Source organism: Apodemus sylvaticus, chromosome 12 (assembly GCF_947179515.1).
Source record: "Apodemus sylvaticus chromosome 12, mApoSyl1.1, whole genome shotgun sequence".
Classification (NCBI taxonomy): domain Eukaryota; kingdom Metazoa; phylum Chordata; class Mammalia; order Rodentia; family Muridae; genus Apodemus; species Apodemus sylvaticus.
Window position 1 is genome coordinate 7,278,819 of NC_067483.1, and position 15,453 is coordinate 7,294,271.

General features: G+C 36.6%; 1 protein-coding gene across 2 annotated transcripts in view; it reads right to left on the reverse strand.

Annotated features, from left to right (window-relative positions):
- LOC127697709 (contactin-associated protein like 5-2) overlaps positions 1-15,453 on the reverse strand; it is a 909,987-nt gene that overhangs the window by 331,533 nt on the left and 563,001 nt on the right. For both annotated transcript variants that reach the window (XM_052201021.1, XM_052201020.1), the window contains exon 13: positions 3,891-4,091. In XM_052201021.1, coding sequence (XP_052056981.1) covers positions 3,891-4,091 — 201 coding nt within the window. The remainder of the gene's footprint in view (positions 1-3,890; positions 4,092-15,453) is intronic.

Sequence of the window (15,453 nt, forward strand, 5' to 3'; positions counted from 1 at the left end):
GTCTTGTTACTGAGGTGAGTTTCTTGTATGCAGCAAAATGTTGTGTGCTGTTTAACTGTCCAGTCTGTTAGTCTATGTCATTTTATTGGGGTAATTGAGATGAATGATGTTAATAGATATTAAGGAAAAGAGATTCTTACTTCCTATTATTTTTGTTGTTAAAAATGGAATTCTGTTTTTGTGGCTATCTTCTTTTGGGTTTGTTTAAAGAAGATTATTGCTTTTTCTAGGGTGTAGTTTCCCTACTTGTGTTGGTATTTTCTACCTGTTATCCTTTGTAGAGCTGGGATAGTGGAAAGATATTGTGTAAATTTTGATTTGTCCTTGAATGTCTTGTTTACTCTGATTATGGTAATTAAGAGTTTTGCTGGACTGACATTTATGTTCTCTTGGAGTCTGTTTGACATCTGCCCAGGATCTTCTGGCTTTTACAGTTTCTGGTGAGAAGTCTGGTGTAATTCTGATAGTCTGCCTTTATATGTTACTTGACCCTTTTCCCTTACTGCTTTTAATATTCTTTCTTTTTAGAGTATTTGGTGTTTTGATTATTATGAGATGGGAGGAATTTCTGTTCTCTTCCAGTCTGTTTGGAGTTCTGTAGACTTTTTGTATGTTCATGGACATCTCTTTCTTTAGGTTAGGGTAGTTTTCTTCTATAATTTTGTGAGATATTTACTGACCCTTTACGTTGTAAATATTTGTTCTCTTCTATACCTGTAATCCTTATGTTTGTTGTTCTCATTGGATTCTGAATTTCCTGGATGTTTTGGGTTATAATCTTTTTGCAGTTTGCATTTTCGTTGACAGTTGAGTCAATGTTTTCTATGGTATCTTCAGCACTTGAGATTGTTTCTTCTATATGTTGTATTCTGTTGGGGAAGCTTGTATCTATGACTCCTGATTTCTTTCCAAGGTTTTCTATTCCTAGGGTGTGTCCTTTTGTGATTTCTTTGTTGTTTCTTCTTCTATTTTTAGATCCTGGATGGTTTTGTTCAGGTCCTTCACTTGTTTGTGTTTTCCTGAAATTCTTTATGGGATTTTTGTATTCCTTATTTAAGTGCTTATATCTGCTGACCCATATTCTCCTGTATTTCTTTAAATGATTTTTGTGTTTCTTTTTTAAGGGCTTCTACCTGTTAACCCATGTTCTCCTCTATTTCTTTAATGGAATTTTTCATGCCCTCATTGTAGCCCCCTATCAGCACCATGAGATGTGATTTTAAATCCAGCTCTTTCTTTTCCAGTGTGTTCATGTATCCAGGATTCGCTCCTGTGGGAGAACTGGGCTGTGATGATGCTATATTGCCTTGGTTTCTGTTGGTAATGTTCTTGTGTTTCTCTTTTGCCATCTGGTTATCTCTGTTGTTAGCTGGTCTTGCTGTCTCTGACTGTGGCTTATCTGTACCAGAAGCCATTGCATCTGTACTCTTGGGTTTCCTGTTCTCTCTGTGCACACAGGTATTTAGGCATTCCTGGGAGACAAGCTCTCCTGTTGTGGTGTTTGTATATATAGCTCTGTGGCCCAAGATCAGCTCTTCACTCTCAGGCCTCTCCCTGCTCCACCTGGATATGGTGCACTGTGGCAGAGGATGGTCCCCAGCCAGAGACAGAAACTGGAAGGATTCAACTTGAGGTTTCTAGACTGGTTCCTCTGATCAGCAGGGCTATTCTTACCTGTGTTGCCAGGCCTCTTTGCACTTCAGCAGAGGGACCATATGTCCTGAGTGCAGTGGGTTCTTTAGGATGTATGAGGAGATGTTTTTTTTTTACTGTGGCAGACCCTGCAGGAGTCTGCCCCAACAGAGAGGATAGGTGGTGGAAGTACTGAAAGGAAAGGAAGGGGAGTGGTATTTGGGAGGGAATTGGTAGTGAGTCAAACTGAACCCTACCAGCCGTTTTGTAAACATTCTTATCAAATGTCCTGAGTGCCACTGGTTCTCTAGGATGTATCACTGTGGCAGCGACCTGGTAAGAGTATGCCCCAGCAGAAAGGACAGGTAGAGAGGCAGAAGGAATGGAAGGGGAGTGGTATTTGGGAAGGCAGTTGCTAAGTAGTGAGTCCCTCCTTGGTCCCAGCAGCAGCTCTGGGAATCCAGAGATTGGAGGAGGTTTATACTGAATGTCCTGAATGCATTGGATTTCTGATTTTAGTCAGAAAATCCATGGATACTGAGCACAGCTCTTTAAGAGATTTTCATAGTTCTTTTAGAATTTTTTTTTATAACAGGATTACTGACAAAAAGTCAGAAATGCCAAAAATTATATAGAAAGCTGACAAAGCTCTATTTTAATGTTTATTAGCAGCAATCCAGAAAAGCTGTCTTAGGAGTAAAGACAGCACTTTTTGTATTTTATTTTATTTTATTTTATTTTATTTTATTTTATTATTTTATTTTATTTTATTTATTTTGTTTTTGGATTTGATTTGAAAACCCAAGAATTACTTTGAGAATTTTTCTAACAATGTTTTGGAAGAGCTGGAAGATCCAAGAATTCTTTTTACAGCAGTTTTTCCCACTTTGGTTAGAAATCCCATGAGATTTCCAGAAAGCATTCATAATTTTTACTAACAGAGAGAACTAGCTCTAGAAGAAAGCTAGCTCTCTCAACCAGAGTTTTTAGCATAGCAAGAAAAGGCTATGAGCAAAACAGAAAACAGAGAGAGAACAATCTGGAAAGCCATCTGAGAAGAACATTAGTTACCAGCATGGACCCACAATTTGACTTGAGACATTTGTTTTTGCCACTCCCAGACACTATTTTCTCAGAAACCTTCTGTAAGGTGAAGCTGGTACTTGCCAGTTATCTATTAGCTCAACGGGTATTGTGCTTTTTAAATATGCAACAGAGCTCTGAGTTTGATGCCTATCACCACAGACAAATTAGAACAGGAATGGTGGAACATACTTGTTCTAGCACTCCAGAGGTAGAGACAAGATAATCAGAAGTTTAAGGTCATTATCAGCTACATAGTAAGTTCAAAGCAAATGTATACTACATAAGAACCTCCATCTTAATAACAGATTAATTCAGGAAAAAGGAAAATTTACTTTTGGAGTCATTTTCATTGAAGTTGCTCTTCTTCCAGCAAAATAAATTGTGTGAACACAGAGTATCATATGCTTATTTATTGGCTTCTTTCATGGTGCTCTCTCCTTAGATATATTTTTCCCTAGACATATCTCATCTCTGTTGCGTGTATGCATGTACTGGGATCCTTGATGCCATCTTTCTTATTCTCCAAATAGTTTTTCCCTACCACACTTTACATATCTAGCTCAGATATTGTTTTCAAATGGTATTTCTATTTTTTTTCATTTTAAAATTTTTTGAGGATGGGTATTGCCATGGTGTTTGTGAAGAAGCAGAGACAGACAAAGATGCTACAGGTACTGCCTGAATGTCAAACTCAAGATTCATGGCCTTCTTTGGGTCATATCTCTCTTCAAAGTAGAATAATAAAGAGCACTATGGCCTATTTCTTATCAAATTCACCTTTCTTTTAATATCTTATAGTTTCAATTGCTGTGATAAACATATGACTAAACATAACTTGGGAAGAAAAGCTTATAATTTTTATAAGTGTGACCCTGGAAGCAGAAACTCAAGCAGAGGCCATGGAGGAACATTGATTACTGGTCTTCTTCTTCAAGCTTTCTCAGATTTATTTACATTGTTTTTTAAAATACATATCTCAGGACTACCTACCCAGTGGCATTACCACACATGTCTTAGCACTCCACATCAGGCAATAAGAAAATTAATATTTTAAGACACCTTTCAAATTATGGTTCCCACTTCTTCAGTGACTCTAGTTTGTGACAGGAAAACTATTTCCAGGATATTGACTTGTGGCTTTCATGGTACCATACAGAAGTATAGGACATTACCTGGTGTGTTAAGCATGTGAGATCTTCTGCAGTAGTATGTCACCTCCTGTTCACAGTGCTCTGAGCTATCAATCAGAGCCTTCAGCTGCTCCAGACTCCCACCATAGTTTAAGGCCATGGCATAGGGCTTCTCAGGATTGGAACTCTGTACCCAAGCCAGTTCTGTGTTGTTGTGCTGAACTGTCATCCAGACCTTGTCCTCTGCACAAAAAAAAAAAAAAAAAAAAAAAAAAAAAGCAGCAGAAGTCAGAACTAAAGACCAAGCAAGAGAGCATAAACTGTGAGTCATTCAAAGGACAAAGGGGTCTCTGCCTGAGTACTATATACAGACGATGGTATAAAAAGCATTCTATTCCTTATAAAAAGACCACTGACTTTCTTTCTTTATAATGTAAGACATCAGGTTAACAAGAGGCAAATAGTTGTAGTGTCTATGCTCATGAATCCTTATTCTACATACTTTATACTATGCACCTAATGTCTATTATTAATTTAAAATTGACAAAAAGAGTCTTCTTCCTTATCCATAAGGAGGCTGATAGAAACAATTTCTAAAGTGTATCAAAGTATACTGGTACTAAACTTTCTCAAATAAAATGGCATTTTGGTATATTCTATACAGTCAGTTTAAACTTTAAACCATCCTAATATTGCTTTTAATATATACTAAAACATAAAAGCTATACACAAATAGTTGTCATACTATTTTACATAGGAAATTTTGACAAGGATAAGATACCTGTGAAAGTTCACTATAAATCAAGTACCAGGGTTAATTTTTTAAAGAACCATTAAGTATTGGGTTGAAAACAACAGCTACATAAAACATAATAATAACATAATAAGCATCTGTAAAACAACACATTATCTAGGATGAAACTATACTATGTAAGCATAAGGATCTAAATGTTAAACCTAATGTGACAACCAATGAAATGCTGGGTATGCTAGCACATACTTGGGAGGCAGAGAGAAGAGGGTCTCTGCTTCTTGCTGTTGAGAGAGTCTAGCCTATTCAGAGAGTGCCAGACCAATGAGACTCCTTTCAAAGGAGAAAAAAAATGAGAATTGGAAGATGATTCAGCAGTTTAGAGAGCATCCTTTTCTAACAGAAGATGAAAACTCAGTCCCCATAATATATGTTTTCTCAACGATATATGATTATATCTTTGGGGATCCAATGTTCTTTTCTGGATCTCATAGACATTTGTACTCACAGGTACAGATACCTCCTCAACAAAAATAGAGATGTTTATTGTTTTAATCTCAAAAAGAAAACAAAGATGAATGTCTTATAAGGAATGTCAACTGTAGTTCTACCTTGGCCTCCAAATACATGAAAGCATACATGAACAAATCTTTGTAATGTTTATTCTTGGTTGTCAACTTGACAACATGTGAAATTACTAAAAACCTAAACAGCCGGGTATACCTTTAAGTTGTTTTTCTTAATTATATCATTTGAAGGAAATAGCCATCCTTGAATCAAGATCTTTTGAGGTAGGAAGATCTACACTGAATGTAGGGCAAAGCTTTTGATAGCTGGCTATGTAAGGGACCTGGAAGAAGAAACAATTTATTCTTTACCAGTCTGGCCTCACTCTTACTGGAAAGTCCATTCGTTGTAATTTAAGTCTACTTCTTTGAGATTCTAGTATTTACTGAAAAACATCTGAGAAATCCAACCTCATGCACTACTCTATTCATGGACTTTCTGTCACCAGACAGCTATAGTTGGACTAGTTGGAGAATATCCTATAACCAATGCACTGAGTCCTATATTTATTTGTTCTGTCTCTTTAGAGAACATTGAGAATTATGAAATACACATATACATACATACAAAAATATCTAGAAATGCTTATATTATTCAAAATCACAAGCATGTAGCTCTTTCATGTAGAACTAAATGGCAAGAAGGAAAGAATGGAAGATACAAGTAAGAGATAGGATTTTCCTTTTAAAGGTACAGTGATCTGCACCTGAAAGAGACATTTTTCCAGTATGAAACTTAGGCTAATGACTTCAGGGTTGTAGTCAGTTAAAATATATGACAGCAAAAACAGGGCCACAGTGCTCACTACACAGGCAGTAGCAGGGCTACTAATGTGGAACAGAAACCAAGAACATTTTCAAAACAGACTGGAAAGGTGGCTCATCTGGTAAAATCCTATCCCTCTCTTCCAATGGTCTAAGTCACATGGCACATTAACACCTATCATTCCAGTTCCAGGGGATCCAACTCCCTCTTTGGTATCTTTGAGAAGTGATCTCAAAAGTGCATACCCACACAAAGATTTGTTGGAGTTTAGTCTGTTACTATGTATTGTAAGGCTAAGTGAAGGACCCCAAAGCCTGGTTGCTTCAGAGACAAGAGAGTCTGGGGTTAGACCCAAGTGGTGCTCTGTAACTTTACCCCAAGTTATTTTTGATTTGTGAGTAAAGATGCCTAAAGCCTATAGATAGGCAAAATTGAGATAAGTGGAATTTGATGTTCTAGAGATTATGTTCAGAGGAGACCATTCTGAAGTGGAGACAGAAGGAGAGGGAAGAAAGTTGCCATCCATAGGTTAGAAGTCAAGAAAGCATGACTATGAGGAATAGGAAGTCAGAGTTAAGAGTTGCCAAATGAAACATAGTAATAACTAAGGCTTATCAATAGGAAATAGATTTTAAGAGCATAGGGAGTAGATACTGCCCAACCTCAATGCTAACAATAATAATAACAATAATAATAATTACAATTACAATTATTATTTACTGTTATTATTATTATTACTATTAATTGTGTGTGTCTATTATCGAGGAACTGAATGATCAAAGTCAGGATAGAAGCTCCTAATTGAGATTAAATATTTCAATAACACAGATGTACAAGGATAAAAATAAAAATAAATAAATATTGAAGTTGGAAGATATTCTGGGGAGTATATTGGACACTGTTATTATTATATAGGGAAAATATTTACTGCAACTTTAGATGCAGTCAATTCTGAATATCCTCACAAATAAAGGAAGAAAGGATGAAAGAAAGCATTTGTCACCTGAGAATCTTGCCCACATAATTATATTATTATTCTTCATAGATTTGAAGAGCATAAAAGGAGAGCAGAGAAAGCATGTGGTTTCTCCTCCCTTCTACACCCTTATTTAAAACACATAAAAAAGCAATAACTCACAGCATTTCTATGACAGAGTACTTGCAAGAAAGCATACTGTAGGCAACTGTTATCATAAACTATAAGTAGCAAGATAAGGGTCATGGGTGTGATTCAGCTTTGAAAACAACAAAAAAGAAATCCACTGCTACTATTTGGATATTAATTCTTTTCACCAAATATTTTTGTGACCTGGGAAAAGATGTTTCATCTCCCTACATTTCAATTTCACTATATTAGGAAAAGAAATAAATGGTTTGGTTTGGTTTAAATTATTTAAGGATTTTCCAACATGGGAATAGTTCTCAAATCACCATGTAAGATACGGTCAATAACTGTGAGCCATCCTAAGAGTAGTTCCTCAAACCAACTAATAGATAACCATCATGTTCCCAGAACCACTTGTGGTTTGTTGTTTTGAAATAGGACTGCAATCTTGTGAGAAATCTAGTAAAGAGCCCAATTCCATGGAATTGTAACTTCTAAAATAGAATTATGTAAACTCATGCTATTAAAGCTGGTGAAAGAATATTCACTGGAGATTCCAAAAATGTTAATGTTTCTCTTAGTTATCGTTTCTATTACTTTGATGAAATACCATGACCAAAAAGCTCCTTGGAGTAAAAGGGTTTATTTGACTTACAGCTCTTTTTCATTGTTCTTTATCAAAAGAAGTCAGGACGGAAATTCAAATAGGGCTGGAACCTAAAGGCATGAGCTGATACAAGAGGCCATGGAGGGCTGCTGCCTAGAGGTTTGCTCACTATTTGCCCTCTGGCAGCTTTCTTATAAAACTAAGGCCCCTTCATCAATTGCTAATTAGGAAAATATCTACAAATATGAAGGCATTATTTTAAATTTAGATCACACTTTTTATTTTTCATAGATTTTTTTATTACTTTCTTTATGTATATTTATGTATATTTCAAATGTTATCCCCTTTCCCAGTTTCCCCTCCAGAAAATATCTGTCCCATCCTCCCTCCACCTGCTTCTATGATGTTGCATCCCCAATCACCCACCCACTCCCAAGTAATTTGCTTTTATGGTTAAATGTTTTATCTGACTCCAAGCCAGAATGATGTCACCACATAGAGACACTGCATGTGGAGTGGGTCTTGCCTGGCCACTCAGTTGGAAAGGATTGAGAGCTTCTAGGATCACCTCTGGCTTATCAGGAGAGTGGAGAATTTCACTCTGCATTGCTTTTGATGGCTGATTATGAAATTTCATCTTCAGAGGAAGTAGAGTCATTTGCCTATTCTCTCATAAGCATTGCCTCCTGGTATTAAATGGAGGCAGGTACAGCCCAGGGCATGATGAATTGATCAGGGATCCAGATAGGTTTTTTTGGCATCTTTGGAGAAAACACAAGCATAGGTTTGACGAGATCTCAAAAGGACATTGGGCCTTTCCATTTTAACATTAACAAGTATTTCCATTTTACTATCAGCAGGCAAGTCTCTGACCTTATATCCCAGTGGCATTTCATAGGGCTTAGGCCTTTTAAATCTTCATTGAGATAATTTAATGTAAACGGGCATGATTCAAAATGTGATGTTAAAAATAATAACTGAATTTCCCTTTCTGCAAATTTTTTAAGTTGAGCTTTTAGGATCAGATGAGATCTCTCAACAATTCCTTGTCCTCACAAATTATAGGGATTTCCCTATATGAGTAATAGAAAAGGTTACACAAAAATACTTGAAGGCTTTGCTTGTATAAGCAGTAGCATTATCTGTCTTTAGACACAGAGGAAGTACAAGGTAAGAAAAGCAGTAAAGCATGTGTTGTATCACATCCCTAATGGCCACTCTTGTTCTGCCAGAAGCCATAAGTATATGAGAACAGGTATCTACACTGTTTTTGTATTTTTTTAAAAAAATATATTTATTTTAAGTATATGGAGTATTCTACATGCATGTATACCTACATGCTAGAAGAGGGCATCACAACTCATTATAGATGATTGTAAGCCACCTTGTGTTTGCTGGGAATTACATTCAAGACATCTGGAAGAGCAGCTTTTAACTGTTGAGCTACCTCCCTAGCCCCTGTTTTGAAATGTGGAAAGCCCCTGAAGAGCTGCCACCATTGCCAGCCCTTTGTGCCGTCAAGAGTGTATAGGCAGCACAGAAGTAGACAAAATCTGTAATATTTCCAGAATACCTTGGACACCTAAACAGGTTTGTACAGGTTTTATTAGCATTTTCATAAGCTAATTGTATCAACAATGTACCTGCCATTTCTTATTTAGGAATTATTTTTGTGACTGCATCTAATAGAAGAGTCACAACGTCTATAAGGCTCTTCTATTCCCTGTCAGATGTCTGTCAAAGCCTATGTTGTTGAACTATAAGGGGGTAACTTCTTCCAGGAAGTAAAAGCAAGGCTTGAGACAATCACCAGATTTTCTTCTGATATTCTTAATTGTACCTCAATGTGACAAAATGGCCCTCTTTCAGTCAATATCTCATATGTAGCTTCCCTACTTTCTTCTTGTTTGAAGGAGGCTTCTTTTCTGACCTCCTCCCCAGACTCCATTTTTCACAACAAAAATTGTGCCCCTGATTTTGCTACTTGCTGCCAGTCCAGTGGTGTCAACCAATATGTGGCCATACTGTGAAGAAAATATATTACATAAAGAGACACAGGCCCATATTTTGATATAGATTTCTGAATATCCTTCAGCAAATTGTAAGGAACTGCTTCCCATATTGGCTTACCATCCTCCTCAGCAGGAAATTGACTGGAAAACAGAGCAACAGAAGACTTGCTCCATTGGGTGGCCTTTTGGGCTACATCTCCCAGTCTCATATGAATCTGTTTGTCATGTTACATTTTCTTTTGAACCTTGATACATTAAGTAGTGATTGTCAAGAAAGGAGGCCAATCCTCATTATGATATTTAACAGCCTCCTCTTCCACATTGAAAGCATCCTGGGATATATTGGCTCCTCTGATTCAATTTCAAGAATAGCATGATTTGCCTGTAAAATCTTTAGAATGGTGTCTAGTGTGCAGAAGCTAAGCTGATGGTAGCAGTCTTAGTAAAGTCAAAGTTTTTCCCAAACTAATCATATCAGAGAAAGTAGACTTTACTGAAGCCGGTTTGACTGAGGTTGCACTAGAATGAGGTAGATCATCAATCTTCTTTGATTTCCTTCTTCAGAGACCTGAAGTTCTTGTCATATAGATCTTTCACTTGTTTGGTTAGAGTCACACCAAGATACTTTATATTGTTTGTGGCTATTGTGAAGGGTGTCATTTCCCTAACTTCTTTCTCAGGCTGCTTAACCTTTGAGTATAGGATGGCAACTGATTTGCTTGAGTTGATTTTATAACCAGCCGCTTTGCTGAAGTTGTTTATCAGCTGTAGGAGTTCTCTGGTGGAGGTTTTCGGGTCATCTGCAAATAAAGATAATTTCACTTCTTCCTTTCCAATTTGTATCCCCTTGACCTCCTTATGTTGTCTAATTGCTCTAGCTAGGACTTCAAGTACTATATTGAAAAGATATGGAGAGAGAGGACAGCCTTGTCTAGTTCCTGATTTTAGTGGGATTGCTTCAAGTTTCTCTCTATTTAGTTTGATGTTGGCTACTGGTTTGCTGTATATTGCTTTAAGGATGTTTAGGTATGGGCCTTGAATTCCTGTTCTTTCCAACACTTTTAGCATAAAAGGATGCTGAATTTTGTCAAATGCTTTTTCTGCATCTAATGAGATGATCATATGTTTTTTTTCTTTGAGTTTGTTTTTGTAGTGGATAGCATTGATGGATTTTCTTATAATTGAACCATCCCTGCATTCCCTGGGATGAAGCCTACTTGATCATGGTGGATGATCGTTTTGATGTATGTGTTCTTGGATTCAGTTGGCAAGAATTTTATTAATTATTTTTGCATCAATTTTCATAAGAGAAATTGGCCTGAATTTCTTTTTCTTTGTTGGATCTTTGTGTGGTTTTGGTATCAGCGTAATTGTGGCTTCATAGAACAAGTTGGGTAGAGTTCCTTCTGTTTCTATTTTGTGGAATAGTTTGAAAAGTATCGGTGTTAGGTCTTCTATGAAGGTCTGATAGAATTCTGCACTGAAGCCATCTGGTCCTGTGCTTTTTTTTGGTTGGGAGACTTTCTATGACCCTTTTTATTTCTTCAGGTGTTATGGGACTGTTTAGATGATCTATTTGATCCTGATTTAGTTTTGGTGTCTGATATCTGTCTAGGAAACTGTCCATTTCATCCAGATTCTCCAGTTGTGTCGAGTATAGGCTTTTGTAGTAGGATCTAATCATTTTTTGAATTTCTTCAATTTCTGTTGTTATGTCTCCTTTTTCATTTCTAAGTTTGTTAATCTGGATACTGTCTCTGTGCCCTTTGGTTAGTCTGGCTAAGGGTTTATTTATCTTGTTGATTTTCTCAAAGAACCAGCCCCTGGTTTTGTTGATTCTTTGTATGGTTCTCTTTCGTTCTACTTGATTGATTTCGGCCCTGAGTTTGATGATTTACTACCTTCTACTCCTCTTGGGTGAAATAGCTTCTTTTTTTCCAGGGCTTTCAGGTGTGTCATTAAGCTTTTAGTGTATGCTCTCTCCATTTTCTTTTTGAAGGCACTCAGGGCTATGAGTTTTCCTCTTAGCACTGCTTTCATTTTGTCCCATAGATTTGGGTATGTTGTGTCTTCATTTTCATTAAGTTCTAAAAAGTCTTTAATTTCTTTATTTCTTCCTTGACCAAGGTATCATTGAGTAGAATATTGTTTAGTTTCTACGTGTATATGGGTTTTCTGTTGTTTTTGCTGCTATTGAAGACCACTTTTACTCCATAGTGATCTGATAGGAGGCATGGGATTAGTTCGATCTTCTTATATTTGTTGAGGTCTGTCTTGTGACCAATTATATGGTCGATTTTGGAGAAGGTACCATGAGGTGCCTATGTTTATCTACCAGTCTTGTTTTTCTGATCTTTCCAAGACTTTTAGCATGAAGATGTTTTAAATTTTATCAAATGCTTTCTCAGCCTCTAATTTGTTTCTTGTGTGTGTGTGTGTTTCATGTGTTTTATGTAGTTTTCATATATCAATATATATATATATATATATATATATATATATATATATATATATATATATATATATATAGGATTACTTTAATGCACTTCTGTTTATTGAGACATCCCTGCATCCCTGGGATAAAGACTACTTGATCATGAAAGAGGACTGTTTTGATGTGTTTTTGGATTTGGTTTGTGAGATTTTTATTCAGTATTTTTGCATCATATACCTAAGGAAAATTAATCTGAAGATTTCTTTCTTTATTTGGGGTTTTGTGTGATTTAGGTGTATGCACAATTTTGACTTCATAGAATGATTTGGGTAGTGTTCTCTCTGTTTCTATTTTGTGGAATAGTTTAAAGAGAATTGGTATTAAGTCTTCTCTGAAGGTCTGATAGAATTCTGTAGTAAAACCCTCTGGCTTCTTTTTAGTTGGGAGACTCCTAATGACTGCTTCTACATCATTAGGGGTTATTGGACAGTTTAGATGGCTTATCTGATACTGTTTTACTTTGCTACCTGGTATCTGTCTCAAAAATTGTCTATTTCATCCAGATTTTCCAGTTTTGTTGAGTACAGGCCTTTGCAGTAGCATCTGATGATTTTTTAATCTCCTCTATTTCTGTTGTTATGTCTCCCTTTTCAGCTCTGCATTTGTTAATTTGGGTAGTGGCTCTGTGCCCTATGCTTAGTCCAGCTAAGACTTTATTTATCTTGTTGATTTTCTTAAAGAACCAGCTCCTAGTTTGGTTGATTCTTTGTACATTTCTTTTTGTTTCTACTTGTTTGATTTGAGTTTGATTATTTAGTGTTTTCTACTCCTTTTGGATGTATTTGCTTCTTATTTTTCTAGAGCTTTCAGATGTGCTATAAAGCTACTGGTGTAAGCTCTTTCCAATTTCTTTTTTGCAGGCCCGTAGAGCTATGGATTTTCCTCTTAGCACTGCTTTCATTGTGTCCCATAAGTTTTGCTCTGATGTGCCTTCATTGTCATCAACTTCAAAGTCTTTAACTTCTTTCTTTATTTCAACCTTGACAAAGTTAACATTGAGTAGAGCATTGTTCAGTATCCATGTGTATGCAGGCTTTCCATTAATTTTGTTGTTGTTCTTGAAGACCAGCCTCAGTCCCTGGTGATCTGATAGGATGCATGTGATTATTTCAATCTCCTTGTATCTGTTAAAGCCTGTTTTGTGACCAATTATATGGTCACTTTTGGAGAAGGTAACAAGAGATGTTGAGAAGGTATATTCTTTGGTTTTAGGATAGAATGTTCAATAGATGTCTATTAAATCCATCTGGTTCATAACTTCTGTTAGTTTCACTGTGTCTCTGTTTCCATGTTGTGACCATTGCTGAGAGTGGGGTGTTGAAGTTTTCCACTATTTGACTGTGAGGTACAATATATACTTTGAGCTTTGGTAAAGTTTCTTTTATAAATCTGGGTGCCCTTGCATTTGGAGCATAGACATTCAAGAATTGAGTGTTCATCTTGGTAGATTTTTCCTTTCATAAGTACCAAACGTCCTTATTTTTGATGACTTTTCGTTGAAAGTTGAGTTTATTTGATGTTAGAATGTCTACTCCAACTTTTTTCTTGGGATCATTTGCTTAGAAAATTGTTTTCCATCCCTTTACTCTGAGGTTGTGCCTGTCTTTTTCTCTGAGGTGAGTTTCCTGGATGCAGCAAAAGTTTGGGTTCTATTTGTGTATCCAGTCTATTAGTCTATGCCATTTTATTGGGGGAATTGAGTCCATTGATAGTAAAAGATATTAAGGAAAAGTCATTGTTGATTTCTGTTATTTTATTTACTATAGGTAGAATTATGTTTGTGTGGCTATCTTCTTTTGGGTCGAATGAAAGACTACCCATTCACTTTTCTAGGGTGTAATTTCTCTTCTAGTGTTGGAGTTTTCCATCTATTAATCTTTGTAGGGCTGGATTTGTGGAAATATACTCTGTAAATTTGGTTTTATCTTGGTATATCTTGGTTTCTCCATCTTTGGTAATTCAGAGTTTTGCTGGTTATAGTAGCCTGGGCTAGTATTTGTGTTCTCTTAGGATCTATATGACATTTTTCCAGGATTTTCTGACTTTGCCAGTCTCTCGTGAGAAGTCTGATATAATTCTAATTCGTCTGCCTTTCTATGTTGTAATGGGAAAATTTTCTTTTCTGGTCTAGTCTATTTTGAATTCTGTAGGCTTCTTGTATGCTCAGGGGCATCTCTTTCTTTAGATTAGGGAAGTTTTCTTCTATAAAGTTGTTGAAAATATTTACTGGTCCTTGGGAATCTTCACTTTCTTCTATACCTATTTTTCTTAGGGCTGGTCTTCTCATTGTGTCCTGGATTTCCTGAATGTTTTGGGTATGGAGCTTTTTAGTTTTTGCATTTTCTTTGACTGTTGTGGCAATGTTTTCTATGGTGTCTTCTGTAACTGAGAGTCTCGTTTCTGTCTCTTGCAGTCTGTTGGTGATGCTTGCATCTAAGACTCCTGATCTCTTTTCTAGGTTTTCTATCTCCAGTGTAGCCATCCTTTTTCATTCCTTTTTTTTGCTACTTCCATTATATGTTCCTGAATAGTTTTTGTTGAATTCCTTCACCTGTTTCATTGTGTTTTCTTGAATTTCTTTAAGGGATTTTTGTGTTTTCTCTTTAAAGGATTCTCCTTGTTTAGCTGTGTTCTCCTCTATATATTCAAGGTTGTTTATGTCCTTCTTAAAGTCCTCTGTCATTATCATGAGCAGTGATTTTAAATCTGAATCTTGTATTTCTGGTGTGATGAGGTATCCCGGACTTACTATTGTGGGAGAAGTGAGTTTTGATGATGCCAAACAACCTTGGTTTCTGTTGCTTATGCTCTTATGTTTGTTTCTTGCTGTCTGATTATCTCTACGGCTACCTATACTCAATATCTCTGACTGGAGCGTGTCTCTCCTGTTATCTTAGGTGTGCCTGAACATCTCAGAGTCTAGCTGTCTATTTGTTACTGAGTATAAGATATCCTGGGATCCTGAGTATAAGATATCCTGGAAGTCTGCCTCTGGTATCCTGAAATCCTGATTTGACCAAGATCCTGAGATCCTGTGATCCTATTATCCTATGATACTGGATGTGTTAGAGCACCTGGAAATAGACCTTTCTCTAGGTGTTGTGACACTTGGTGCACAGCTAGTGCCCAAGGTCTGCTTATGGCACCTGCTCAGACCAGAAGGAACCTGTGCCACTGGTTGGGCAAGGGTTCCTGTGCCCCTGGATCCCCGCAGTTTCCATTTTCTTTCAAATTACAGCAGATGTTGTGGCCTCCTCATCTATATTTCTGGGCATGTTTGAGCACCTGGAAGTACATCTTCCTT